The following is a 26756-nucleotide window of genomic DNA, read 5'->3' as shown; positions in this document are numbered from 1 at the left end:
GTGCTCGTATCTATCAAAAGATAAACTGACTGCATTTGGACCGTTTCTAATTATTTAATTAATTATAATTTTACTTGTTAGAATAGTATGATTCATATATAATGCATGATGATATTAGTTGTAAGATTTTAAGTATTCGATTAGTTTTATTTAGTTGAATTGTTATAGGATTATAGCAAGTATCCATTCGTAAGTTGTATTGATTGATAAATAATTCCTAATTTATGATGATATAATGTTTATAGATGTTGAGAATTGACGAATATTGGTGCTTAAATTATTTTGTATAAATGATCGTCAATGGACTAGTTGGAATGTAAAAATAAATATTGTTTTTACCTCTAAATAATTGTATAACAAAATGAATTTAATACATTGTGTATGAGTTATGACTCAAAATTTGAATATGACAGTGCACACTTTATACTTGAATTTTGGAGCGTAACAAGCCACGACTCAAAAAGTAGGAGTAGATTAGGTGAGACCTTATATCCACTGGATTGGGTGGGATCCCTTGCCGTGGGGTTCACGGTGATGCATGTGCTTTAAATCCAAGGGGCCACCGGAATGTTTATTCGCCATCCAACCTGTTGAGAAGGTTACAAAGATAGGGTTGAACAGACTAACACAAATATCAGCATTCTGCGGAAACTTTTGCTGCGCACGAGAAGTTTTTATGGTCCACGTGAGCTCTGGATCTGCTTTTTTTTTTTTTTCGGATCATGCTCTCTTTCAATACGGATGGACGGCATGATGTAGTCACATTCATCACATTGGGCCCCACAGTCCGGGGTCTCATCTACTCCGCTCCCAAAAAACGCAACGTTGGACCATTCTCCACGTGTCCGAAAGATAATTCGCCTCGCGGGCACATACCATGCTCAATATCCAGGCCGTTCATTAGGTGGGCCACTATCCGAATTCCCTCTCCCAATGTTGGGTTTTCCTCTCACTCGGGGAGCCCCAGCCTGCTCATGTACGCTGCGATGCCGGCCTGATCAAAGGCCCCAGTCTCTCACACGTGCAGAAGGCTGGCACGTGAGCTCATTTGTTACGTTCCTCCGACTGACACAAGTCCTCCCATCACAGAAATGACTTTTCTGTGAATTTGTAGGGTTTTTGAAGCTTCCGTCTCCTCTTCCCCAAAACCCTAACCCTAATTTCCGGTCTTGGATCGAGATGGACAAGAGCATGCTTGGAGATCTCGAATCTCTTCCTGAAGAAGATAAGATCAGAATGTCCGTCATGATCGACCAACTCCAGATCCGCGACAGGTCTGCTTGTTCTTTTGCTCTCTCTCTCTCTCTCTCTCTCTCTCAGATTTTCTATTTCGAATTTCTGTAGTTATTATCTATTTCGATCTTCTTGGAAGTCGATGTTGAAGCCTTTTTTCTTGATTTTTTATTTTGTTTTTTGGTTTTTCTTTTTCGAATTGCAAAACGATGAATCGTTGGAGTCATTGAAAAATCTTTGAGAACCTACATCTAGAGTCCACATTAGAAGGATGGGCTGCCAAAGGTGGGGTGGCACATGATAAACGGTCCGTATTATGCTTAGACCTCTCTAGTAATGCTCAATATGGACCGTCCATTTAGCAAACCACCAATTAGATGGTTAGGATGATCTGATCAAGTGGTTTGGGATGGATGGGTAATCAAAGGTGGGCCCACGTGATGGACGTTCCACATTATTTCTCAGACCTTTCAAGTATACTCAATATGGACTGTCCATTTTGCAAACCCGTAGTTGGCTTGTTAGGATTGTCCGGTCGAAGTTATTCGAGACGGATGGGCCACTCAAAGCTGGGCCCATATCTATGCTTGGACTTTTCTGGTATGCTCAGTATGGACTGTCCTTTTACCTAAACAGTAATTACATGGTTAGGATCATCTGATTAAGGTGGTTTGGGAGAGCTTGAGAATGAAGAGTGACCCAAAATGATGTAATCCATATCAATTATTAGACCTCTTCAAGTGTAATCTATATGGATCATCCATTTCCATAAGCCATTGATTGGAAGGCTGGGAGCATCCCTTCGAAGTGATTTGAGAGGGATGGGCATCAAGGGTGTGTCCCACATGATGGAAGTTCCATATCAATTTTGTGTAATACAACCAATATGTGTAATTCATTTCAATAGCCATTGATCGGATGGTTAGGATCATCAATTTGAAGTGATTTGAGAGGATTGACCATTAAGGGCGTGCTCTACACGATCGATGATCCATATCAATCATTAGACCTTTTTAATCAATATGGATTGTACATTTCCATAGCTATTGATTGGATGGCTGCGATCACCTTATCTAAGTGATTGAGAGGCAACGGTACCCTCACATAATTGAAGATCCATATCAATGATTGGAACTTTTCTAATATGGTCAATATAGGTCATTCATTTTCATAGCCATTGATTAGATCTTTTACGTTCAGTTTCTAGACCAATACAGTGGGTCCCGCGCCTGTTGATGCGTCTTGTGAGTCCCATTTACATGTGTTGGGATACATACAGTGGACCCCATATGTCCACGATGTGTGCTAACAATGTTGTCAGGTCAAAATTAGCTTAAAATAAATTTTCACACTTCGATGTTGTACTATAAACAAATGTCGGGAAATGACTTCCATAAGCAAAATACATCAAAATAGGAAGCATGGAAAACGCTTGTATGGTAAAAGCCATTACCATCCAAATTGATGCATGTGAAAGTACTTTATGGTGCAAGAGCATTTTGCATATGTAAGTATTGTGCATCCAAACTTAACATTTTTTACTACGCTTGCTTCTTTTTTCTTTTTTCCTTTCAACTCCTAACAATTTTCTCATGGTATCAATGCATATGCTGAATGCTTTCATCAAAATCCATGAGTCAGGATCCCAATCAATTACATGAATTCCATTTGATAACTTCAGAAAAAAAAAATTGAAATTATGTTGAACCAGAAGAAGATAAACTGATAATAAATTAGAAGATTTCATGATACAAGTTGGCACTTTGAGGGGGTTGCCTCCAATTCCACTCCAAGACATAATATAATTAGAAAAGTGTCCTTGTGGCTAAATATTTATTGGTTGCCTCCTAAGGGGTGGGATGTCAACCCGGCTACTGCTAAATCTGGTTCCCCTATTTCGAGAGCCATTTCTTGTGTTGTGCTCTTTTATGAGAATTTTTCGTTTCGGGGGTGGAAATGGTAATATGGTGAGATTTTGGGAAGATACATGATGCTCAAAAATCCACCATCAGTAGTTATCTGAAGATCTGTTTGTGATTGCTTCAAATAGTGTTGCTATGGTCAACAACTGTTTCCACTTGGAGGTTGGCTAAGTGGTTTGGCTTATGCTGTTTTGTTGTAATCTCAAAGAGAGAAGTGGGGAGTTTGGTGCAACGCCTTGCAATGTTAGAGGGAGTTTATATCTCGAGAATATCATCAGATAGAAGACTATGGACTCTAGAATCAGACAGTTATTTGTTAGGTCATTTGCATTTTCTTTGGTTGGGAATTTGGGTCTTTATTTCCTGGCATTTTCAATTTGAAGTTTCAGGTCCCTAAGAAAGTGAGAGCTTTCACTTGGTCAGCCGGACTTGATAAGATACCCATGATTGGTCATGTAAGACCCATATCCCTATAAAACCTTTCGCATGCTTAGTTTTTGATGCTAACACCCTGAATGGATTGGATTGGCGAACATCGATCGCGACTCCTGTTTTAGTACTGCAACGACCCGAGACCTACATCCTAGCGACCGTGCAGGAGCTACGATTTCAACGTTGTGTGGCACGTCCCGTTTTTGATACTTTGTTTGAGAGATACACGCGTGTGTAAATCGAGGTGAGCACACATCCCAATGCACGCACGCATGGCGTGGGCTCCACAAACTAGGAATTCAAAAATAAATATCTATAAACACCTTTAGCATATTCCTTAGCATTTTTCATTTTTCCAAAAATATCATTACATAGCCTTTTCAAAAAGACCATAATACCCCCACTTTATAGCCCCTACCTCCTATGACGTGCCAAACTATTCCTACTAATTCTCTTTTTCACATGGCCAAGTACACTGAAGTTAAAAGCTTCTTACACACCACATACCTCTCTCCTATGCAACACCGCTCCCCATGCCCCTTTTCTCTGTCCAAAATGCCCCCGGACCCTCTTTCATTTCACTCATTTCTCTCACACATCTCACAGCACCCAAAAACAATCCAAAGCCCCATATATAGGAGCTCTCATGGAGAGAAAAGAGAGGAAGAAAAGGAAAGAGAAAAGAAAGAAAAGGAGAAAGAAAACGAGAGAAGGAAAGAAATAAAAAGAAAGAAAGGAAATAAGAGGAGGTTTTGAGCTCGATCTTTCTCCATTAATGGATGATTTTCCCAACATGTTTGTTTTTCAAATCTCATAGTAAATGCAATGTAAATGGGTAATTATTATTTACCCCTGTATTTACATCTAGTAGCCGCCTCTTGACAATTACCTGACGTTGATAGGAAACTTATTTGAAAAGCTCTTGCACTGGAACAGAGGGTGAGGATTTTTTCCACTAAAATATGTGGGGTCTACTATTATGTTATGTATGTTCTTGATCCACACAGTCCATTCGTTTTTTGCTCTCATTTTAGGGCATAATCCAAAAAATGACATAGATCTACCACAAGAAACAAGGGAAAATGAATGCTTACCGCTCATTTTTTTTCTTTGGGGCCACAAAAGTTTCAGATCAAGTTCATTGTTTTTGTTTTCCCTTCATCCATGTTTGTGTGACGTTATGAACAGGTTTGATGGAAGGTACGCATCCCTGTGGGCCCTAGGGTCATTTAAAATTTCAACGGTAGATGTTCAATTCCTTTTGTTTTCCATGGTGTGGACCACTTGAGCTTTGTATCTGCCTCATTTTTTGGCTCATGCCCTAAAATGATCATGTAGAGTATATGGACGGCGTGTATAAACACATGTATAATGATGTGCCCCATAAATTTTACCACCCTAATTTTGGTAAGATGACGCTATTTTTTGCCGCGGTTTTCGAGGTGAAATTACAACCTCATTTCCTCTTTTTTCAATCAGGTAGAAAAAGTAATAATTGCTCATTTACAATTCATTTATCGTGAATTTTGTAAAACAAACAGGCCCTAATGTAGACTAACTTCGCAAACTAGGAAGTCTAATTGTAAGTCTCTAGGTACTTTCAAACTAGGGATCCTAGTGATTCTAAGTTCGCAACCATCACACGGTGAAAGATTCCAAGGCCAATAGCAGAAATGTGGAGTGAGATGTGTGGGAGAAATGAGGGAAATGAGAGAGGGTTTGGGGGCATTTTGGAGAGAGAAAAGGGACATGGGGAGTGGTGTCCCATAGGAGAGGTAGAGAGGTATGGGATGTGTAAGAAGCTTTTGACTTTGGTATTCTTGAGAATGGAAAAGAGGGAATTAGTAGGGGTAGTTTGGTCCATCATAGGGGGTAGGGGCTATAAAGTTGGGGTATTGTGGTCTCTTGGAAAAAAGGCTATATAGTTATGTTTTTGAAAAAATGAAAAAGGCTAAAGGGGTAAAGGTGTCTTTTTCCATTTAGAATGAATATGCTTAAGGCGCTTTTAGAGATTCCTTTTTGGATTCCTAGCTTGTGGGGTTCACGCCATGGGTATGTGCATTGGGATGCGCATCCACCTCGATTTACACACGCACGCATATTTCCCAAACAGGTATCGAAACGGGGCGTGCCGCTCGGCGTTGGAATCGCAACGCCAGTGTGGTCACTAGGGTGTAGGTCTCAAGTTGTTGCAATACTAAAACAGGGGTCACGATTGGTGCTCGCCGATCCGGTCTGTCCGGGGCGGGCCGGCACCAGAAACTAAGTGTACAGAAGATCTTACAGGTCACTCCAAATATATGAGGGATTGCTTTGGTGAATAGATGTGTGTTGTGCTGCTACAAAGAAGAGTCTGTAAATGATATGCTGCTGCATTGCATATGCTCTAGAAATTTGCATGTTGGTGCTCTCTGAGTTTAGCATGGTTTGTATTTTCCCTGCTTATTGGAACATGGGTGAATTGGCCACATGGGGTGATCATGAGTTTTGTGGTAGCTCCTTTTGCGATGTTCTCGTCCGTTTGGCTTGAGAGAAATGGAGAGTCTTTGAGGGGAAGTCTCAGTCTGTGGAATCTCTGTCAAGTAAAATTCAATTCCTAATTTTGTCCAAGGCAGGGGTTCATTCCAGCTCTGAGGGCATCCCTTCTGTGATATTACATGCTGTCTGGCCCAATGTTATTTTCGAGGGTTGGCAATTGGCATTCCATCCTCTTCTGCTACATGGTCTGCACCCTACTGGTGGTGAGTTAAAATTAAATTTTGATGGGAGCTCTTGTGGAAATCTGGGCCAGCTGGTATCGTGGGGATTCTAATGGACAGCAGGGGCAATTTGATGAAAGAATTTTCTTGGCCCACCGGAATTAGGGACTGTAGTTTTTCAAAAGTAGTGGCCCTTTGAGCTCGTAAGATTGTTTTTGAAGTGACGTAAGTCCTGTTGTGATTGAGGTCAGGGTGACTCTGGTAATGCTAATCCTTCTCAAAAGTAGCAATCACTGGCCCCACGTTTCCCAGCTGGTATACTTCCCATATCCTTCCTCAAAGATCATATAATTACTCAGCAGTCTATCAACAGCCATGCAGAGGATGAGCACTACTTGGAGATCATAAACTATGGGAGTCCAAATTGAGGATGGAAGCGACTTGATATGGGTTGATTTTAACTCGTGTCTAGTGTAATGTTGCTCCACAAGATGGATTGGTAGTTAGATCAACTGACGAATGAGATGAAGCAAATCTACCATCCTTCCATTGTTATGAAATGAGTGGAAAGCATCTATTGTATTTTTACCACCCTCCATATATTTTACCATTGTGTGGATAGGCCATATGCCGCATTCAGATGATCCTAGCTATTGACTGGAGGATTTCTGCTTGTTGCATGTCCGTGGCTGGCATTTTCCTAGCTGCCCATTTCTAATCATCAAGAGCCTTCCAATCAGTGGCTCCGATAGCCCAGTTGGTGTGATTTTCAATGTGCGCTATCCATTTTACAGCCCAATGATGAATGGTGAGGATCTTGTACGTGTATGCCACCGAGTACTGATTAAATGCTTGATGACTAGGATGATATTTGTGGCATTCGATCCTCTCTTTGACATCTTTTTAGGTATTATTTTCTCATAAGATGGGTCTGGTTTTTTTTTTTTTTTTTTTTTGTGTGTGTTTTCCCTACTTTGATATTGACTATTTTGCAAGAATTTAAATGTTTTAATGAAGTTCTCTCTCTCTCTCTCTCTCTCTCTCTCTCTCTCTCTCTCTCTCTCTCTCATTTTTTAAACTCTACTCTTGCAGTCTGAGGATGTATAATTCACTGGTTGAGAGATGCTTCACTGATTGTGTGGACACCTTCCGAAGGAAGTCCCTAGACAAACAAGAGGAGACGTGTGTCCGTCGGTGTGCTGAGAAGTTCTTGAAGCACTCCATGCGGGTTGGAATGAGATTTGCAGAGCTCAACCAAGGGACGGCCACACCCGACTAATTCCTCACAACTTCGGAGGAAATCTATTTGCTGATGTTTAACAATGAAGGAAGCCATTTATTTGGGATAAATCACTCCTGTTTTAGTTTTTGTTTTCTTATGTTTTTCTCTCACTCCTGATTGGGAGTTTCCGGCAACACAATCCCCGGAATTTTTGTTTTGAACTCATGATGACGAGCATAAGAAGCCCCTGACAGCCGTTGGGAACTTTTTTGAGGAATTTGATAAAATTGATTGTTACCTATCAATAGCTTGGTGTTTTGCAGGGAAATGTTCTTTCTTCACACCACTCATGTATGACATGAATAAACCATTTGGGATCTTGTTTTCTTGGGCATCCCAGAAAATAACAAAATCATGTGAAGTTTTGTTTATTATTCATGAGAACAAAGAATCTGTTGTCTTTTTAATGGTTTTTATGCCCTTCACACTTGCACATTTTGATTTTTTGCACTCGTCCCTGATAGTGTAAGTCCGTTTTGGTAGGGATCTCCCAAATCAAAGATTTTGCCCTAATGCTGATTTTGGTGGGGCCCATAACCTCCATGTCAGATTCCGTCATGCTAAAATGTACTTTTCCCCACTTAATAACAGTTGTGTAAGGTTTAAAAACAGACACAGACACACACACACACACACACACACACAAAAGAACAAAAATAAAGGAAAAGGCTGTGATTGAGTAGGGAAAATCAAGCGGATGGAGGTTAAAACCTGCATTTCTGATTAAAGAAGCATGCGGAAAGTAGATGGGCTTCATGAATATGATCGGAATTTTTCTTTTTTCTTTTTCTTTTTTTCATTTATCAACTATGATATTACAAAAGATCATTGGCAAGTTCAATTTCCTCTAGCAAACGTATATTGATAGGATGGTTAGAATTGCATGTACAGAGCATAATGAAAGGTGGGCCTCACTAGATGAACTATGTGGATCATACGATTCATGATCCCTAAAGATCAATGGTCAGAATGCCGTGTCCACTTCTAAATGTTTGTAGGTGATCTACAACTGTGCTGCTTTGAGTTAGCTTGGATGGAGGTGGAGGATTTTCAGTCTTTGGTATCAGAATGGTGGCCCTTAATGGTGGTAGGTGGAGCTAATTTCAAGTTGTTTTAAAAGTCAAAGATGCTTAAGGCGAAGTTTAAGCTCTGGCAAAAGGAGGTTTTACGTCAAAGGGAGCTCGAAGTGAACACCATCTTGCAAGATATTCAAGCCTTAGACATCAAGGAGGAAAGGCTGCTATTGGACTTTGGATTTAGCTGCCAAAGATAGACTCGTTGTTCCTTATAGTTCTAAGCTCAAGGAGGAGGAGATCAAGTAACACCAACGCTCACATGCAACTTAGCTAAAAATGGGGACATGAATGCTAAGTTTTCCATGAGGTAGCCAGTGCTAGGGTTTGGGTGAACTGCATCTCCTCCCTACTAGTCGACGGTATCAAGTTCGAAGATAAGAACTCTCATCTCTAAAGTGATTGCTAATTTTATTCAAACCTGATTTCAAATGAAGATTGGGTGCAACTGTCTTTGGACAACTTGGATTTTGACCTCTCCGGTGGAGGCAGCTCTCTCGAGTTGCCCCCTCGAGAAGAGGAACTCAAGGAAGTCATCTCCTCCTTTCCAAGGATATTGGTATCCATGATGGGTTCCCTTTGGCTTTCTTTCAGATCTTTTGGAAGCTGAATAAGCCAAAGCATCCCATCTGAAATGGGAAGCACATTCATAGCTCTTATCTGGAAGATCAAAAGTTCTATTAGTTTGAAGGCTCTAGACCTATCAGCCTTATTGGAAGCCCTTGCAAATCTTAGTCAAGCTTTTGAGCTAGAGGCTAGGGGTTGTCCTCTCCAAGCCATCTCTCCCTTTTAGAGCACTACCTGAAAAATCCTTGATAGCACTCTGATCGCTCATGAATGCTTGGACTCTTGTCATAGGATTGATAAGTAAGGTGTTCTTTGTAAGTTGGATCTGAAGAAGGCTTATTGATCACATTGACAAGTCCTTGACTATATGCTAGGGAAATTTTGGTGCAGGTCGAATTGGAGAAGTCAGATTAATGCCTGCATCTCCTCTGCAAAATTTTCGCTTCTTATTCATCACTCACCTTTTTGTTTTTCAAGGCTTCAAGAGATCTTTGACAGGGGGACCCTCTCTCCCCGTTCTTATTTGTCAGAGTGTCGGAAGCATTAAGTTGGATGTTGGTCAGAGGTCAAGCAATGGGTTTGTTTTAGGGTTTTGATGTCCCTAATCTTTGTTATTGAGCTCCAATTTGTGGATGTCACTTTCATCTTTTGTGGAGTTGATGGGTCTATGGTAGACAACCTCAGGAAACTTGTTAGATGCTTTGAGGTGGTCTCGCGGCTCAAAGTTAATGTGAGAAAGAGCGAGATGTTTGGTGTTCATCTGTCCTTGTCTGAGGTTTCTCAGTTTACTAGGATTTTTGAATGTCCGTCTGGCTCTCTTTCAACCTCTTATTTCAGCCTCCCTCTCCATTCATCTGTGGGATAAGGTCATCGAGAGGCTGGAGAGGAGTCTCCCTCCTTGGTAAAGTAAACTCCCATCTCTTGGAGAAAGGTTAACCCTAATTAAGGGTGTTTCTCTCCAATCACCCCTTTATTTCATGTCTCTCTTCCGCTCTCCTACTTCGGTCATTACAGGGATTGATATGCTTAGGAGGGATTTTCTATGGCAAAGGGGTGTTTCCTCAAGTAACTTTCATCTGCTGAATCGGAAGGATGTTGTAGGCCCTTTAGTGAAGGAGGTGCTAGAATTAAAAGGCTCAATAAGGTGAATTCCCTCCTATTGAGTAAATGGGTCTAGAGATTCGGGGGTAGAAAGATAGTTTCTGGAGTATAATTGTTAGCAAATATGGATCCTCCAATTTGGGATGGTGGATCAAGGAAGCATCCCTTCACCACACTTCCCATATCTGGAAGGTTATTGCTAGGATTGCTTCTAAGGTTTGCAAGAGGTTGAGTTTTTCTATGGGGAATGGAGTTAGGGATCGTTTTTGGAATGATATTTGTTGTGCCAAGTCGTCCCTCAGATCAAACTTACCTAGGTTGGCTGCCCTCTGTTCTGTCTCCAATGTTTCAGTTACTGCCCGTTATTCTTTCTCTGGAGTAGGAGGCGTTTCGGTCCCACCTTGTCAGAGAAATCTCTTGTATTCTGAGACAAAAGGACTTTGTTTGATCCACCTCCTCTCTCGGTTGCAGCGTAACCTGGACACTAAGGATTCTCTGGTCTGGCATTGGAAAAAGTCTAGAGCACGGAATGAAATCCTTTTATTCCCTAATCACCCCTTTTGGCCCATAGATCTCTTACAGTTACACTGGTGACATGTAGTTCTATGGAGCTCCTCCAAAAGTAGCTACTTTTGCTTAGTTGATGAGTGGAAACAAGATTTTGACAATCAACAACCTTTGCAAGAGAGCCATGGTGCTTTCAAACATCTGCCTCATTCACTTCAAGAATGTGGAATCAATGGATCCACTTCATTCACCTCCTCAAAAAAAAAAGGTAAAAAGAAGAAGAGGAAAAAAAAAAAATCATCAGTGGGACCCACCTTAAGCAAATTCTTTACATGGTAAGTACATATTCTCTCAAACTTGTACAGGGATCCCAATAGGCCGATTTGGTCCCCATTTAGTGTGACCATTCGTTTGCAATTTGGTGCATGAACCGTCTGCCCTGTGGTCCAGTCTATCAATGGCTTGGATCAGTGAAAGATGGGCCCTATAGTACTGAGTGCAATCCTGAACACTTTCTGCCTATGTTATATAAATACCCAATTGCAAAATGTAGGACCTTCCAGTGGGAGCGGATTAGCTGTTACCCGGGTAACAGCTTAGTGGGTGTCACCCTAACCGTGTGCCACTACCGTCCACCTGTATTTCCATCTCATTTTAGAATGAGATCCCAAACCTTAAGAAGGTCCAAATTTCGGGTGGACCATACCACTAGAAAAAGTGATGAATGACCAATAAAAACTTCTTGTGGGCCACAAGTTTTGGATTGAGGTGATTTTTGTATTTTCCCTTCATCTAGGTCTTCTTGACATTATCAAGAGGTTGGATAGCAAATTAAGATTATGAAAACCTTACAATGGGCCCTTTGGAATTTTTAATGGTGAGGAACTCAATCACCACTGTTTCCTGTGGTGTGGTCCACCTGATATTTGGATCTGCTTAATTTTTGGGACCACATTCTAAAATGAGGTAGAGAAACGGATGGACAACGTGGATATACAACACATCATCAAGGTGGGCCCCACGGTAAGGGTAACACCCACTAAGCTGTTACCCAGGTAACACCTAATCTGCTCCCCCTTCCAGTACCATTGTAGGGTCATGAGAAACAAATGGCCCGCCTTATTTATGAAGCATCACATCATGCTAATACATACTCGAGAGTTTTAATTCACAATACAGCAAAGACGAGAAATTCTGTAGCAATTTCCAAAGAAGGTTGAAGAGATGAATGGCGGCACACATGCTGACCTGGCGCATATGTTCAAGCTCCAGGCCACTTGGGGCTCTATGTGAACATTCCTGCCTCAAAATCCAGGCTAATCCACTAATCGGGTAAGGCACCCACATGAACGGGAAAATTAGGCCATTTTATTTCAACCATCCATTTTTTCTCATGAGTTTGACCCACTTATCAAGTGGATCGCATGATATATGGGCCAGGGATGTTCACTGTTAGGCCCACTTAATGGTTGGCCTGGATTTTTCACACATGTACCATGTTGTCACATGTAGGATTCATCTCTTCAGTCTCCCCCACGAACTGCCATAGCATTTCCAAACATTGATGCCCAAAACTCACTGCTCTACTCTGATTTCATTGAATAACAAGCCTTTCACAAAGTCTTACCAGCAAGTCTGGTCTGAAAAGGAAATGGCATTCAACCACGGTTGATCTCTACCATCTAAAGATGGGACCTACATCACCCGAATCTGTTACATCCTCTGCTTTATCAGCATCCAGCTATTAATCTTCTCTACAACAGTCTACTAAGGGACTTGATAAGCAACTTCAAATTCTGCCTTGTAGCTTCATCGCCCGTGAAGCCTGATATGTCGGAGGTTATACTCTGAAAAAGAGAATTGGGAGAAACCATTTAGCGGATGTTCATTTGTAGCCTGTTCAAGTCAGCAATGTAAGTTCAATTATCAAAAACAAGGATGTCACCTCAATGTTCTTCAAAGTGAATATAAGGGTGGAGATGGACTGCTGGAGCAGGTTGGTGTTCTCAGGAGTTAGAATAGATGAATTCACCCTTCTGCAAAATGTGGGAAAAAAAAATGAGAAATTCCACAGATGGCTTCTGCTTGCAATATCACAAAGCTGCAAAATGGTTCACAAGTGTTTTATTTATTTATTTTTATTTTTATTTTTTATTTTTGTGACAAATCCAACAACAGCAGATGGAAGAGTCACAATCAAAATTGGAGCTAACAAATGACAAGTTCAAATGTATAGTAACTCACTCACTGGAGTCGGTATGACTTGGTAAAAGCATGACAAGGACATACGCTGTGGCAACATATATAAGTGGCGCATTGATGCTGAGTTCATTGTTTTTGACAAACAGGGAACCTCCCCATTGTGCACTGAGTTTGTACATGTGGGGCCCATGGCTTATCCAAGCCACTGATCTGATGGCCTCCATCATGGAATGCACCATGTCCAAAAGTTTCTCCCCAATTCGTCAATTCTTTTCTTCTTCCTTTTTTTTTTTTTTTTGAAGGGTTCCATTGTTGGCATGCAAATACATGGTTAAGACACCAACAATCCACATTCAATGAAGGAAAGAGCAAAGATTCAGTGGCAAGGATCTTCCAATTTGGTAGATTTATGGTGGTGGAGGGTTTCTATCCATGATCGGGGGGGCATTGGATCAATGGCTCGAATAAACCATGGGCCCTGGATGTCCCAACTTGGTGCACATAAGGGAAGTTATGCTGTTTGAACTCAGATTCTTAGCATTACAATATAAAATATTTTGATGCTATCATGACATCATCACAATTTGTTTTTCACCATCTTCCCAGAATATGTATTTTTTTTGCTTAACCCCATTTTCATACATTTATTTATTTGTTTCCTATTATTTAACTTCTGCTGAGAATTTCACAAATAATTTTTTTTGAAAGATAGAATTTCACAAATATATCCTCAGAAAAGCCCAAACATCCAGACAAAATTTCCGTGCAAGAAATACTCAAGAATGAGATTTCTCATTTTGACTAATGCATCACATGCATCAATATGTGTGACCCATGAAGCTGTACTTCACAATCATAAGCTTCGGGTTCAAATCCCAGCTGGACATAAAAGGACAGAACGTCTTCATAGCAGACATGTGGATGATGTCTATGTACGGAATGATTTGATCACCACAAATGAAGTGATCGGACACCAGAGCCTGGTCAAGACTGAAAAACCGAATGTGTTGGATTATTCGGGCCATCAATGGCAAGCTGAGGAAGCAGTGACACACGTGCATTGGAGTCTCAGGATAGAAAAGTGGAAGGTAACAGCTTTGCTCTCTCATTTCATGTTTTTCCTTGGTATTCGGTCTGAAAAGGCAGCACAAAATCACTTCTCGAATCTAGTAGCATGGGATAACCTAATAAACTCTCTCCAGCACAAACTGTGATAATTTTCATGGATGTGGTTATAGATCTAGGTTTGGGCTTTCATGGCCCCCACATGCTGTGCCATATCCGACACATGAGCCTAAAGGGGATTTGAAGGATCCAGACATCATTGACCATGAAGAAAGAAATATGAAAAATGTTTGATAGAAGAAATTGTTAAGAACATACAATACAAGGGTTCAAATAAGTGTGTTGGGTGTAGTATCATTTAACACTGATATGGGCTCGTAGCACCCCCATACTGGGCTTTTTCTGGCCAATACAGCCGTATCGTTCAAGACTGATACCAGTATGCATCAGGCAGTGTTTTGAATAGCACCCGTAGTGTTAGCAAATAGCGTAAATCCTCTGTAGCGTACGCTACAAGGGTCGTAGTGTATGTAGCGTGCGTGTAGAGTACACTACGCCTTTTTTATAAATGGTAATTATATTTTGTATTTTGTACTTATACTCTCAACCTGTGGGATTTTAATTTCTTTTCATACTTGTGACCTGTGGTTTCAATTAGACATTACTAATAAATGATGATTAATAACTTGTTTGAACATGCTTATACTTGAAAAAAATGAAAAAATGAGCCATCTTTTAGGCACATATATATATATAGTTTTTTTCTTACTATTTATCATATTTTTCCTATTTTTAAATTAAAAATAGATGTGTCATGTAGCTTACGCTACTTGAGCTACACGCTACCGCTATTTAAGACACTATCAGGCAATATGTACCAGTTTCAGATGATACTTTAAACCTTGAATCTGACAACCGACACATCAACAAAGATTGTCAGTCTCTGCTTTCAATGAGTTATCATGATGAGAAAATATCCAGCTCCACGACAACACAAGAAAGTAGGGTAAAACTAAAAGAGAAACTTTTGCTGATGCAGCAGCTGCAAGACAACCAGTCAAAAGATGTTCCTACATAACCTATCTTCCCAGAAAGAAACCCAAGGTGCCAAAAAAGAGGAAGCATGTCAAACGTATACTGAAGTCTGAATAAGATACCCGAGGCGAAACCTGATGTACAAGACTTTGGAATTTTACCTCAAATCTTCAGTTGCTTCTTTCAAGCTTTTGGTTAAATTCTCGACTTCCCTCAGTAGACCACTACCGCGAACCTCAGACAAGAGAGGTTGAATATCTTCAGTCATGGCTTCAATCTGTGACATCACTACATCAAAAACACATTTCTGCATCTGAGAATACAGACACAGTAGCGAGAAGGCTAAACTTAAACTAGCTCGCATTTAATCATTCTCACTAGATGGTAAATAAATAGGAAAATTAAATACCTATAAAAAGATAAGCGAAAGGAAAGAAAGAAAGAAAGAAAGGAAGGAAGGCAATATGGAAAGCCAAGCTTTAAAAAAAAAAAAAAAAAAACAGAACAGGAGAACAAAAGCTGAGCAACCCTCCTGTAACCCGAACAAAACGCCGCCCCCCTGAAATACACAGCATACTGCCCCCGCACCCCCCCCCCCAAGTGAAGCCAAGTATTAAAGAGAAGCAGAAAACTCAAGATCCCAAACAAGCTGCAACCCAAGTTCACAAATCAACCATCAGTTCCATCATCCTTCTTGAGTCGCTAAAGATGCTAAGCCTAATTCCAGTGCTACTTAACTATGATTTACAGATGCTTCAAATCCCTGATAGTACCTGTCTAGGATATGACTCAACAAGGGTACAACTAGAGATACAAAAAGCTACCACAAATATAATTCATATAAATGTACATAGAGCCGCATCCCCGCTACCCTCGGATTTGGGGGTCAAGGAAGCCTGACACCTAGAACCGTGGCCATACTCGGCGCCAGCATGACAAATATTGCCAAGATATTGAGAATCTCACGATAATATCACGAGAAATACACTAAACAAGTATTATTGGGAGATTTTCAAAATCTCTATATTTTAAATTATCAAGTTTTTATCATGATATTAACTAAAAAAAATAGTGAAAAAATTAAGAAATTTGTCATATAAATACATATTTAAATTTACACACAGCCACATCCCCGCTAACCTAGGATTTAGGGTCAAGCAAGTCCAACAGCTAGACCCATGCCCATACTCCGCACCAGCGGGACAAATATCACTGAGATTTTGAAAATCTCACAATAATATCACAAGATATACACCAAAATGGTATTATTGCAATATTATCGTGAGAATTTCAAAATCTCGGCAGATTTTAAATTATCAATTATAACTTTTTTATTGCCATGTTAGCTTCAAAATGGTAAAAACATTGAGAAATTTGTCATATACATATGGGTTTTACTAACATCCCCACTTTCATGGGGACGCTAGCAATGTCCCCAAGCCTTTTTAGTGACACATGAGACATCCAATTGCATTTGAACTGTTCATTCTTTCATACAACTAGGGATGAGCCATGGTGCAAAAATCATGCCAATCAGATGGTCCTGAGCATCTGATCAACTGGCATGGAAGATGGACAGTCAAGATTGAGTGGATAAACAAAATAGTTCCAATCACAATCTTGAATCATCTATCTAATAGATCCCACTTTATATTGCTTATGATCAGTGTTCGAATTATCGGTATCGCTACAAGTTTTACTAGCCAGGGATACAGAAACAATATCAATATCGCCGATTATATCGCTGATAACCGGAAATGCGGGGAAACATGGGAAAAACAGTGGAATTTTTAGTGAAACTTTAAGAGCTGTTAAAATGTACATATTTGCATATTTAGAATTTATTATTATTTTTTAAAAAAAAAAAAATGCAAAAAGAATGCATACATAACAAGTTTCCATTTAATGGGGCCTTAAAAGCATGTGTTGTTGTAAGAAATCAGTCCAACCATCCCATCCAACCTATTTAGCCATCCAATCTTCCATCCAAACATCCATCGATATTGTAAAATATCAACAACACATGATATTTCAACAAGAAATCATCAACAATTGTAAAGGAAACGAAAGATTATGGTCTCAATATCACGCATGTTGTGATATCGATAATATCAAAATATTATCAATATTATCAATAACAAATTGAACACTACATATAACCATGTGCCCAAAAAAAATTTTTGAAATAATTTCTTTTCTGATAAATAAAATTTTGATGATATCAATACATTGGCGATATTATTGAAATATCATCAATACATTTATGATACAAGCATTGCATAGAATTTACATTGTCGAAAATATTGGTGATACATTGGCGATATTGATGCATTGGAAATACAAGCAATACCTAGAATTTACATAGTTGAAAATATTGGTGATTACATTGGCGATACATTGCTAATACCTGGAATTTCTATACTACCAACATTATCGGTATCGCTACCGGTGTTATTGGTATCGCTGAGCTGGAGATAAAGATTATATCGGAGATATTTCAAACACTACTTATGATTCCAAAGTAACACTAGTTTGATGAATTACAACCCTGTGATCTATGGCTCATTAAAAAAAAAAAAAGAAAAAAAAAAGAGAGAGATCTACGGCTCGTAAAAGACAAACGGTTGTAATAAATTGGCCTCGTAGGGTTTAGCATCATCCAATTGGTGTGATTCTTGCAGCATGGCTTGCTCTGAATGGCACTATTGAATAAATGGTCCTGATTGATGATTACGTGTCTTATGTGTCATTAAAAAGGTTTGGGGACGTAGCTGATATACCTATGAAGGTGGAGATGTTAGCAAAACCTTATAAATGTATGTTTAAATTTTAAATTCATTTAATAATTTACAATAATTATTTTTTTCTGGCAAGATTTTTCCCAACAATGACCCGTGAAAAACCTCAAATTGTGAAAACTGCCTGAGAAATTTCCGGGCCAAAAAATGGTCAAGAACAAGATTTGTCGCTATGCTCGGCACTTTTATTAGTACATAGGCAACATAGATTCTTAGCACTCATGATCAAGGTATTAAATAATGGTAACGGTGGCCGTAATGACTAGCCTCATGGGCGTAAAGATGCAGGCCCTGTAATGATTGGTGTTTTTTTTTTTTTTTTTGAAAGGAAAAAATGTATCAGTCCGTTGCGGCCCTGTATCGGCCCATTACGAGCCTATATCGGTTGGCGCATTATGGGCCTTTTAATTTTCAAATCAAGTGTTATGGCCCTGAATTGTGTAAAGGGCACCACCGTTACCATTACGTAATGGACGTTACAGCCATAACATAACCATTTTTTAATACCATGGTGACGATGGGTATAAAGGAAATGGTAAAGAACCTACAACTGGTATTGCAAATATCAATTATTAAGTCCTCAACATCATATGATGTAAATGAAAACGTGCCAACAATGGAATGTAGCAAAAATACTATGCCTATGAGATCATTCTAGCCTCTAAAACGAGAGGTGGCTGAAATACTATGATACAATATGCAAGTATTTTCTGACTATGGATCTAGACAGAAACCAGAAATTCAATACATGCACTCAAACTCAAAATGGTTCTATGAAGGTTGTTTTTTGGAAGGGTTGTCACGTGGGGTTTTGCATCATCGTTTGCCGAGTCCACCTTTAAAAGGAGCATTTTGGTCATGGGCATGCAGCCCCATGTGGTAAACCTTCTCCATTGAAATGTGCCTTTCTTTCTTTTCTTTTTCTTTTTTCTTCTTCTTCTTCTTTTCTTCTTCTTTTTTTTCTTTTTTCTTTTTTCTTTTTTTTTTTTTTTTGGGGGGGGGGGGGGGGGCGCTACTAGAAACAACATGCATTTTAGCTGGAACCGATTTTCACAATTCCGTCCAATGGGTCGGATACAAGATTAATAACAACCAAGTGGAGTGAAATGCAGTCCTATTTTTCTTTGTTAAACAAGCAAATATAGTTTTGTTTCCAGTTTTGCTTTAATAGAGTGAGATCTATTCTTTAAGCAAGTGGTTTCTACATTTCCATAATTTCACTGATTGCTTTCCTATCATATAAATCAAATCCAATCAATGGAAGATCATACAAGGAATTATTCCTTTACAGACCTTGTTCAATCACAACAAGAGTTCATGGCATGCATCAAACAAATTCATTATTAGTGAGTTTTTAATATGACACTTGGACTAACATTTGAATATTGACCAGAGACCCTTCCATTTTGCAAGAAATCCTATTGATATTTTGAGATACAGAGGACAGAGAAGTTAACAGCTTATAATAGATGATTTTTCTCAGAAGAATCATCAAAAGAAAGGGCAATGCATTTTGAGGTATTATGATGCTAGATGGCAATAACAAGTGTCTTTTTGTTCAGCCCAGCAGTTGTACAGTTCAGGGCCCTCCTTTCAGGATTATAGGCTGCTGATCTGGTGGTCCCACTGCCTTTCAAAAAATAAAAAAGATCTGGTGCCACCCCCGCCCTAATATCTCCCATCTGATGATCACATCCATCTGATGAAATGAACAATTAGAACCCATGGTTCCCAATGTGGCCCAATAGGAAGGTCAGACGTCAGAGTAATCGAGAAGTGGAGAATGTAGGCCAACATCCCATCCAACATGGGCCCACCATAGGAATGATTGGGATCACCAAAAGGTGGAGCCACATGCACAGGTTACTATGTCGAGCAAATGCATAATAGGATATTGCTTAATCACAAATTATAACACAACACTAAATAGACATGCAAATGGTAAGTGACTCTATCCACACCTTTGCAAGGAGCGGCTTTGATTCTTGTAGAATAGATGCAACTTTTTCAGCCAATGCATAACTTTTTGAAACACCAATTTCTTCCATTTCTCGTCCAAGACGCGTGAATATTCCAACCAATTCATCCAAGCTTATCCCTTGACGACCTGCTATCTTCTGTCTGTCACATACAATTAGACCTTCTTTAACACACTCTGGGTCAAGAGGACCCACCGAAGGTGTTGGCATTGGATCTTGTGGTGTAATGTCAATCAAAGTCTCCATAAGAAGGCCAGACTGATTCACCTCAATTGATGAATTTTGAGGTATAATTATTTTATCGTCTTCAACCTGCAAACGAAATGGTACCTTAAATAACTTTCAGAAAACCATATGATATCTTCAGCTCGCAGATAAGTTTAGTCCTCAAGACCTGAGTTCCTACCAGTGTGGGCTACAGTACAGCAATCCAGACCATTGATCAGATGAGTGGACCATGCCCAAACAGTTGCCCAGATTGGATAACACCAGCAAACCAATCTTAGACCTTTTTTCCCCGTTGATTCTGAATAGACATTCATGAGTCCGTGACTGTACCACTTTTCTTAACTGCCTTGTGCAGGCCCTGATCAAAAGGTTAGGATTCACCCATCAAGGATGTTTTTGGCTGTGGTACAACCATGGTGACCCCCATCAGATCAACGCCTTGACTATCAACCTGTGAGCACCACCTGTACGGACTGGCGGCCTGTGGAGACTTCAGATATCTTTGGACCAAGGAAAGTGTAATTACTCTAATGTTCACATTGACGTTTATTTCCATGGATTCCTGTAATGTCCAAACTACACTTGAGGAAAAGCCCAGCATAACCATCCAAACAGACAAAGAGCTAAAGAAAATGCTCACCTCAACAACTGCTTCAATACTTCTCAAAGAAGGAACAATCCGGACCACACTTCCGACAGTCACCCCTCTGATCCTTACAGGTGTTCCCATGCAAATACCACAAGCCTGCTCAAACTCGAGCACTGCCTGATATTTCCTGAACTTAGATCTCAATTGGAACCCTCTTAGCCAAACCAAAGAAAGTGCGAGAAGAACAGCACCAGAAACAACGAATAATCCAATGCCTCCCTCCCAAACACTCTTCTTTCCAAACCCGAAATCACTAAGTGGACGCAACGTCTGCCTCCAAATGCTGCTGGGAATATCCAAGACAACAGCAAGAGGGTTCTTTCTTTCGGCTGAGGGCGGCGGACTCTGTCCTGCATTTGCTGAACTCACTCGTATGCGAACTAGTTCTCTCGGAAGTCTAGTTGGAAGACGAGGACCAAAGTTTTGGTGGCCAGAGGGCGTAATAAACATTGACGATGACAACACCAGTTTGCAAGTAGAAGCTTGAACCCATGGATTTCCAAACATCTTGAACAAAACCAAATTACCAAAGTTCAGAGAAAACCCAAAAAAAAAAAAAAAAATCAAAATGGACTATGGACTATTTATTTCTCTTGTATTTTTGGCAAGAGTGAGTACTGAGCAGACACAATTCATCACCACTGGAAGCAAAGCCTACAAAAGAAAACATGGGCTATATCAAATTTTTGTGAGAGTAAACTGGCCAAACCCAATGAAATTAAAAGCCACGCCCAGGTATCTCACTATGCCTATGATTTTCCTTGTAAAAAACGAAAAGCAATGAGACCTCAGTCAACTAAATCTCAAACATGATACTTAGAAACTGCCAACAGACTTTTAATTTTTACAGTCTCTTGCAATTGAAAGTAGAAAACAAGTTAGCTCACATGGGATGTGTAATGTGGTTTTCTTACGAATTAAAAAGACCCAATTAATAAATCTCAATTGGAATGCTTAGAAATAACAACTGCCAAAATATCATGGAACTCAAAGCAGATCCAACTGACCAAAACCCAGTACCCAGTTGCCTACAAACCCAACTTTTCCGAAATACACATAAAAACCAAGACAGCCCCAATAATAAATCTCGAAGCGAATAGCTAGATACTGCAACTGGACTCAATCTCTACAGTCACTTCCAATTGAAATTAGACTCAACTAACTAAAATCCAGTATCTGTATACAAATTGCCAATAAATACAATCGAAGCCCATCTAATTTAAGATATCTAATTTGGTTCTCCATTCAATGAAAAAATTAAAAAAACAATTGAGCAAACCTAGAATCAGAGTTCTAGAAATAGAACCCAGATCTGCTCTCGACAATCACTTACACTGCAATCAGACCATAAAACCCCCCATTACCCTAAAGACAGTCGACGGTGCTATCTACGATCCTTCGATGCAAAACTCGAAAATCCCAAAATGGGTTTTCAACAGAAACACAAGAAAATCAGATCAGACCCAAATTCAACAAAATCCTGAAACCAATATCTTAGAATTTAAGAACGGCATTTCTTGAAGTTCCTGCAACAGAAGACAGTAATAACTGACTTACAGGGAAGTCACTTACAGGTGGTGTTTGGGGGAGGAAATTCACCTGTAAGTCGCTTACAGGCAAATCTTCTAGGCAACTGCAGGGGGCTGGTGGTGAGAAGTCACTTCCCTGTAAGTGACTTACAGGCCCAACGTTCGGATTTTTGACAAGAGGGAAAGGGGGAGAAATGCACCAACAACCCACCTGCAATCAGCTCTCTCTCTCTCTCACTCTCTCACCTGCAATCAGCTCTCTCTCTCTCTCTCTCTCTCTCTCTCCGTCTCCGTAATCGGCTCTCTCACACACTTTCCCTCTACAATTGCGTGTGCCTTTCCGGTCGCTAGGTTACAAGCTTTTCTTTTTTCTTGCTTTTGAATCGGGCCCGATTCAGTGAGGCCGCGAGAGTGGGCCCACCTAATGTGTTGATAAATGTATATCAGTTCGGCAATCTCATTTAGGGCTTGAGCAAAATTTTAAAAAAAAAAAAGAAAAAGAAAAAAAAAAGGCAAATCCAAATCTCAGGTGGGTCACATCATAAGAAAACAGTGGTGATTGAATGCTCACCATTAAAGACTACAAACTACATATGGCCCATCCTTATATTTATTTGCAATCCAACTATTAATGAAGTCACACAACTTCCATGTCCAAGATGGATAAGGGAAGGCCCAATCAGATGCAGAAGTCATCAAGATCATCAAAATCTTAAATTAAGCATATCTCACATATATTGTAAATTGGAATGATCTACTCAACTTATCATATTTGATTTTGAGGTAGGACGAGCTACTTTAGTCAACCAACCTGGTTATGCCAGGTTGCCCACGCTGAATTTGTGAGATTCCATCATATCGACAATCGAATTCAATGTGCATTTCTGTTTTTACTAATTTTAAGTTTTAGTTTGATTATAACTCTTCATTCGTTTAGCTTTAGGAGTTGTGTCCAACATAAAGAGTGTTGGGAAAATTTATGAGAATAACGTGGTTAAGTACATAAGACACTGTAAAAAGAAAATTTACTATTTATAGTAAGTTACAAATTTTATGGAGTTTTAGTTATAGTTTAATTCTTAAATTTCTTCTTAATCTTGATATTCTTATTTAAAGGGTTGTGGACTCGTTTATGTCATTTGTCAATCAATCAATAAGCCTTTTTTCCATATATCTTAAAATTATTTCTATTTATTTTCCTTGTGGATTCAAGGAGTCTCTACAAGGCGTTTAGAGAAGCTCCATGGATTTAGAGTAGTTATCCTTGAGGAAGACGATGATCAACCTCATCACGTTCATCCCTGCGTCACACATACATAGATAAGAGAAAAGCTTAATCCAACTCTTCTGTGGCCCGTAGAATTTTTTTATTGGTAGGCATAAATTATGATTGTTTATCATGGTGTTGCCTCTCTGAGATTTGGATCTTTTTTTTCAACGGACCATGTCACATAATGAACCAATGAAACATACATCAAGGCGGATCTTATGGTCTAGTCTATCATAGTGGACCATTGCTCTTATATTTTAATATATTTTTTTTAATTTTAATTATTGCCCATTAAGGTAGATCATTTTTATTTTATTAAACCATCATATGTGTGGTCCCAAAAGTTATATAATGATAAAGCTCTATTAAAGCTTTCAAGAGTGGCATTGGGTGATAAAGTTGCTTCCAACAATTTGAATCATACACGATCCAGCTCTATAAATGAGTTGTTATCAACATCAGCTTTTGGAGTTATGGTTAATCTATTGTCTTCAATGCCCTTGAAAGAATCCATAATCTCTTTGTGGGATGTTTCTTTAGTATGTTGCATTATTTTCTCGTAATCATTCTTGTCATAAATCCGATGAAGAACCCAATAATCTAGCTACAACAAAAAAGATTTCTCAATGAGCCTAATTAAAATTTTTCCATAATTTCCTACCAATTTTTATATTAAGTAATTACCCTATATTATAGGTATTTTGAATATGTGGACTCACTTTTATAGCCAATTTGATGATTAGTTTAGCTTAAGAATTGACTTCGGCATTTATCTAGATTGAATTAACAAAAATGTATATTCAGTGTCAAGTTTTTTTTTAAAAAATACAATCATAACATTTTTAAAATGATCCCCATAAACTTAACGTGAATATACAACTTCTTACTTACAAGTAACTCAACTTCTTACCTATAAGTAACTCATATGTTATCCAAACATAAAAACCAACTTATAAGTACTTACAACTTACATCCAAACATAATTGCTTATAAGTACTTACAACTTACGTCCAAACATGATTGCTTGGTAAGTCACATACAACTTAAATAACACACAGGCATCCAAACGGGCCTATTATTTATTTTTTATTATTTTTAATGAAGATGTATAGATTGAAGAATGCCTAAATATATTATTAAACTTTCTATAAAAATAAAAAGAATAATAAAAAAATTTAAAATAAAAAAAAAAAAAAAAACCACAACATAAAGGGGGAGAATGAAAGAACATACGAATTCAGTTTGATTATAGAGTTTGAGGGGAAGAATGAAAGCAAAAACATGCATACCTCGAGACATCTTATTTGCATGTTGGAGTGGATATTGGTGGAGTAGAGTAATCATTTTCATGGTTGTTGTTGGAGACCACGACGAGGAAGGGCTTCCTGAAGTGGTAGTAGTAGTTTAGTCAATGGGGAGTTATTGATACTCCGGTGGAGTTTAAGGCTTGACGCTCGAACCCTTAAAAATCCTAGATTTCTTACATTAAGTCAGTTTTACTTAAAATAAATTGAGAAGAGGTTTGGCTAGTGACCCTAACACCAGCAAGTTAGCTGGTGTCAAAGCTCTGTGGGCCCCACTATAATGTATGTGTTTTATCCTAACTGACATTGAAGCTCTGGGGCCACCATGATGTATGTGTTTTATCCACACCCTTCGTTGACTTTGCCAATTTATTATTTTACAGTGTGAGGCAGATTCAAATTACAGATGGACCACACCACAAGAAAACAGTGTTAATCGAATGTCCATTATTTAAAACTTCCTAATGTATATGGTAATGTTTATTTTCCATTCAACTTGTTGTTAAGGTCACATGGACTTGAAGGAATGAAAAAATGCAAATAAAAGCTTCATCAAAGCTTCCATGGCCGTAAAAAGTTTTAAACATAAAGTGTTTAATCCCTATTGTCTCCTATGGTATGGTCCACCTAAGAGTTAGATCTACCTCAATTTTGGGCTCATGCCCTAAAATGAGCAGGAGACTTGAACAGACAACCTGGATAAAAACATACATTATGATAGGGCCTATAGACCTTTGACACGGGGTAGTTGATTGGTGGTTGGTGTTAGGGTCACTAGCCAAACTCCGTCCACTAAATTGAGACTATTTGTGTAGTTTTCCACCGGCATGGTGTATGTATTATATTTACAATCCATCCATTCTGCCAAAGCATTTTAAGGATGTTCGATCAATGGCCATGAGGCTCTCTTGATTCATACCGTTCGTGGCAAAGACCCGAGTAATCCCCACAGTGGTTGGGTAATCAGGCTATTAATCATATTTTATTGTATGGCATATGTAAAGAAGATCTCTCTCTCTCTCTCTCTCTCTCTCTCTCTCTCTCTCTCTCTCTCTCTATATATATATATATATATATATATATATATATATATATATATATACACCCATACATTGCATGGACACTTGAACCCATGAGTCGTATTAAAGCACAGGCTGCCACTGGGTCACGGCTTGGAACCCAAGGTTAGATCCAAAGCCAAAGTGGACCATACGGTAAAAAAAAGAGAAAAGAATAAGAAGTCGAGATTGAAAGCCTATCATTGAAAACTTCTTAGGGCCACATGAGTTATGGATTAAGATGATGTGTTTTCTCTTCATCCAAGTCAGGGTGACCATATGAACAAGTTGGATGATAAATAACATTATGGTGGCCCTTAAAAATGTTTCAATGGCGAGCTTCATTGTCTCTGTTGCTTTTGTGGTGTGGTCCACTTGAACTTTGGATGTCTCATTGTTTAGCTCCTGCCTAAAACAATATGGCAAAATGAATGGATGATGTGGACATAACACGTATATGATGAGGCCTACAAAAACGTATAAGCCATTGTTGATGTATGAGTGCTTGTTTGGTAGCATGGATTTGAACCCCCTTCGAATTGATTGGATCTTAGTTTGTACAAATCAAATAGCTTTAAATTTAGAGCTTAGAGATGAGAGTTCATAAAGAGCTCCTCTGCAGGATTTATTCATCTCAAATCCAAATTCCTCCGAATCTTGGCTTTTGACTAAAAGAATGTGATTTACAGCTCAAATCAAAAAGAAGAAGAAGAAGAAGAAGAAGAAGAAGCAGCGAATCTCCACAAGTTCCTCCAGTTTGAGCTGTAAGTCACATTCTTTTAGTCAAATTGGCTAAGCAATCTGTGACACACGGACAATTGTT

General features: G+C 39.1%; 2 protein-coding genes across 6 annotated transcripts; one reads left to right on the top strand and one right to left on the bottom strand.

Annotated features, from left to right (window-relative positions):
- The first annotated feature begins 938 nt into the window (after window positions 1-938).
- Window positions 939-7813, top strand: LOC131252911 (mitochondrial import inner membrane translocase subunit Tim9). The gene is made up of 2 exons (XM_058253696.1): window positions 939-1274; window positions 7379-7813. Exons 1-2 carry the CDS (start codon window positions 1180-1182, stop codon window positions 7563-7565), a joined length of 282 nt encoding a protein of 93 aa, XP_058109679.1. The 5' UTR covers window positions 939-1179; the 3' UTR covers window positions 7566-7813.
- Window positions 7814-12381: 4568 nt separating this feature from the next.
- On the bottom strand, window positions 12382-22689 carry LOC131252910 (protein TRIGALACTOSYLDIACYLGLYCEROL 2, chloroplastic). 5 transcript variants are annotated; one of them, XM_058253692.1, is made up of 7 exons: window positions 22548-22689; window positions 22372-22512; window positions 20764-21426; window positions 19878-20207; window positions 15280-15395; window positions 12762-12852; window positions 12382-12663 (listed from the first exon to the last, which is right to left on the bottom strand). In XM_058253692.1, the coding sequence occupies exons 3-7, from the start codon at window positions 21277-21279 to the stop codon at window positions 12571-12573; spliced, it is 1146 nt and encodes a 381-aa protein (XP_058109675.1). In that variant the 5' UTR covers window positions 21280-21426; window positions 22372-22512; window positions 22548-22689; the 3' UTR covers window positions 12382-12570. The 5 variants fall into 5 exon arrangements, with proteins under 5 accessions (XP_058109675.1, XP_058109676.1, XP_058109674.1 ...); XM_058253693.1 differs by lacking the exon at window positions 22372-22512 and having other exon boundaries at window positions 22548-22682; XM_058253691.1 differs by lacking the exon at window positions 22548-22689 and having other exon boundaries at window positions 22372-22541.
- Between the last annotated feature and the right edge of the window lie 4067 nt (window positions 22690-26756).

This window comes from Magnolia sinica, chromosome 8 (genome assembly GCF_029962835.1).
Source record: "Magnolia sinica isolate HGM2019 chromosome 8, MsV1, whole genome shotgun sequence".
Classification (NCBI taxonomy): Eukaryota; Viridiplantae; Streptophyta; class Magnoliopsida; order Magnoliales; family Magnoliaceae; genus Magnolia; species Magnolia sinica.
The sequence above is the reverse complement of the archived record's forward strand: the minus strand, read 5'-3'. Positions and strand labels throughout refer to the sequence as shown.

What these genes read in the sequence shown, in the direction of transcription:
- LOC131252910 (XM_058253692.1), bottom strand. Translation starts at nt 21,279, where the DNA reads ATGTTTGGAAATCCATGGGTTCAAGCTTCTACTTGCAAACTGGTGTTG. An exon ending in GAAGCAACTGAAGATTTGAG is followed by an intron (nt 12,853 to 15,279) that starts GTAAAATTCCAA and finishes CACATTTTGCAG; the next exon opens with AAGGGTGAATTCATCTATTC. An exon ending in TCACTTTGAAGAACATTGAG is followed by an intron (nt 12,664 to 12,761) that starts GTGACATCCTTG and finishes TCTCTTTTTCAG; the next exon opens with AGTATAACCTCCGACATATC.
- LOC131252911 (XM_058253696.1), top strand. Translation starts at nt 1,180, where the DNA reads ATGGACAAGAGCATGCTTGGAGATCTCGAATCTCTTCCTGAAGAAGAT. An exon ending in CAACTCCAGATCCGCGACAG is followed by an intron (nt 1,275 to 7,378) that starts GTCTGCTTGTTC and finishes CTACTCTTGCAG; the next exon opens with TCTGAGGATGTATAATTCAC.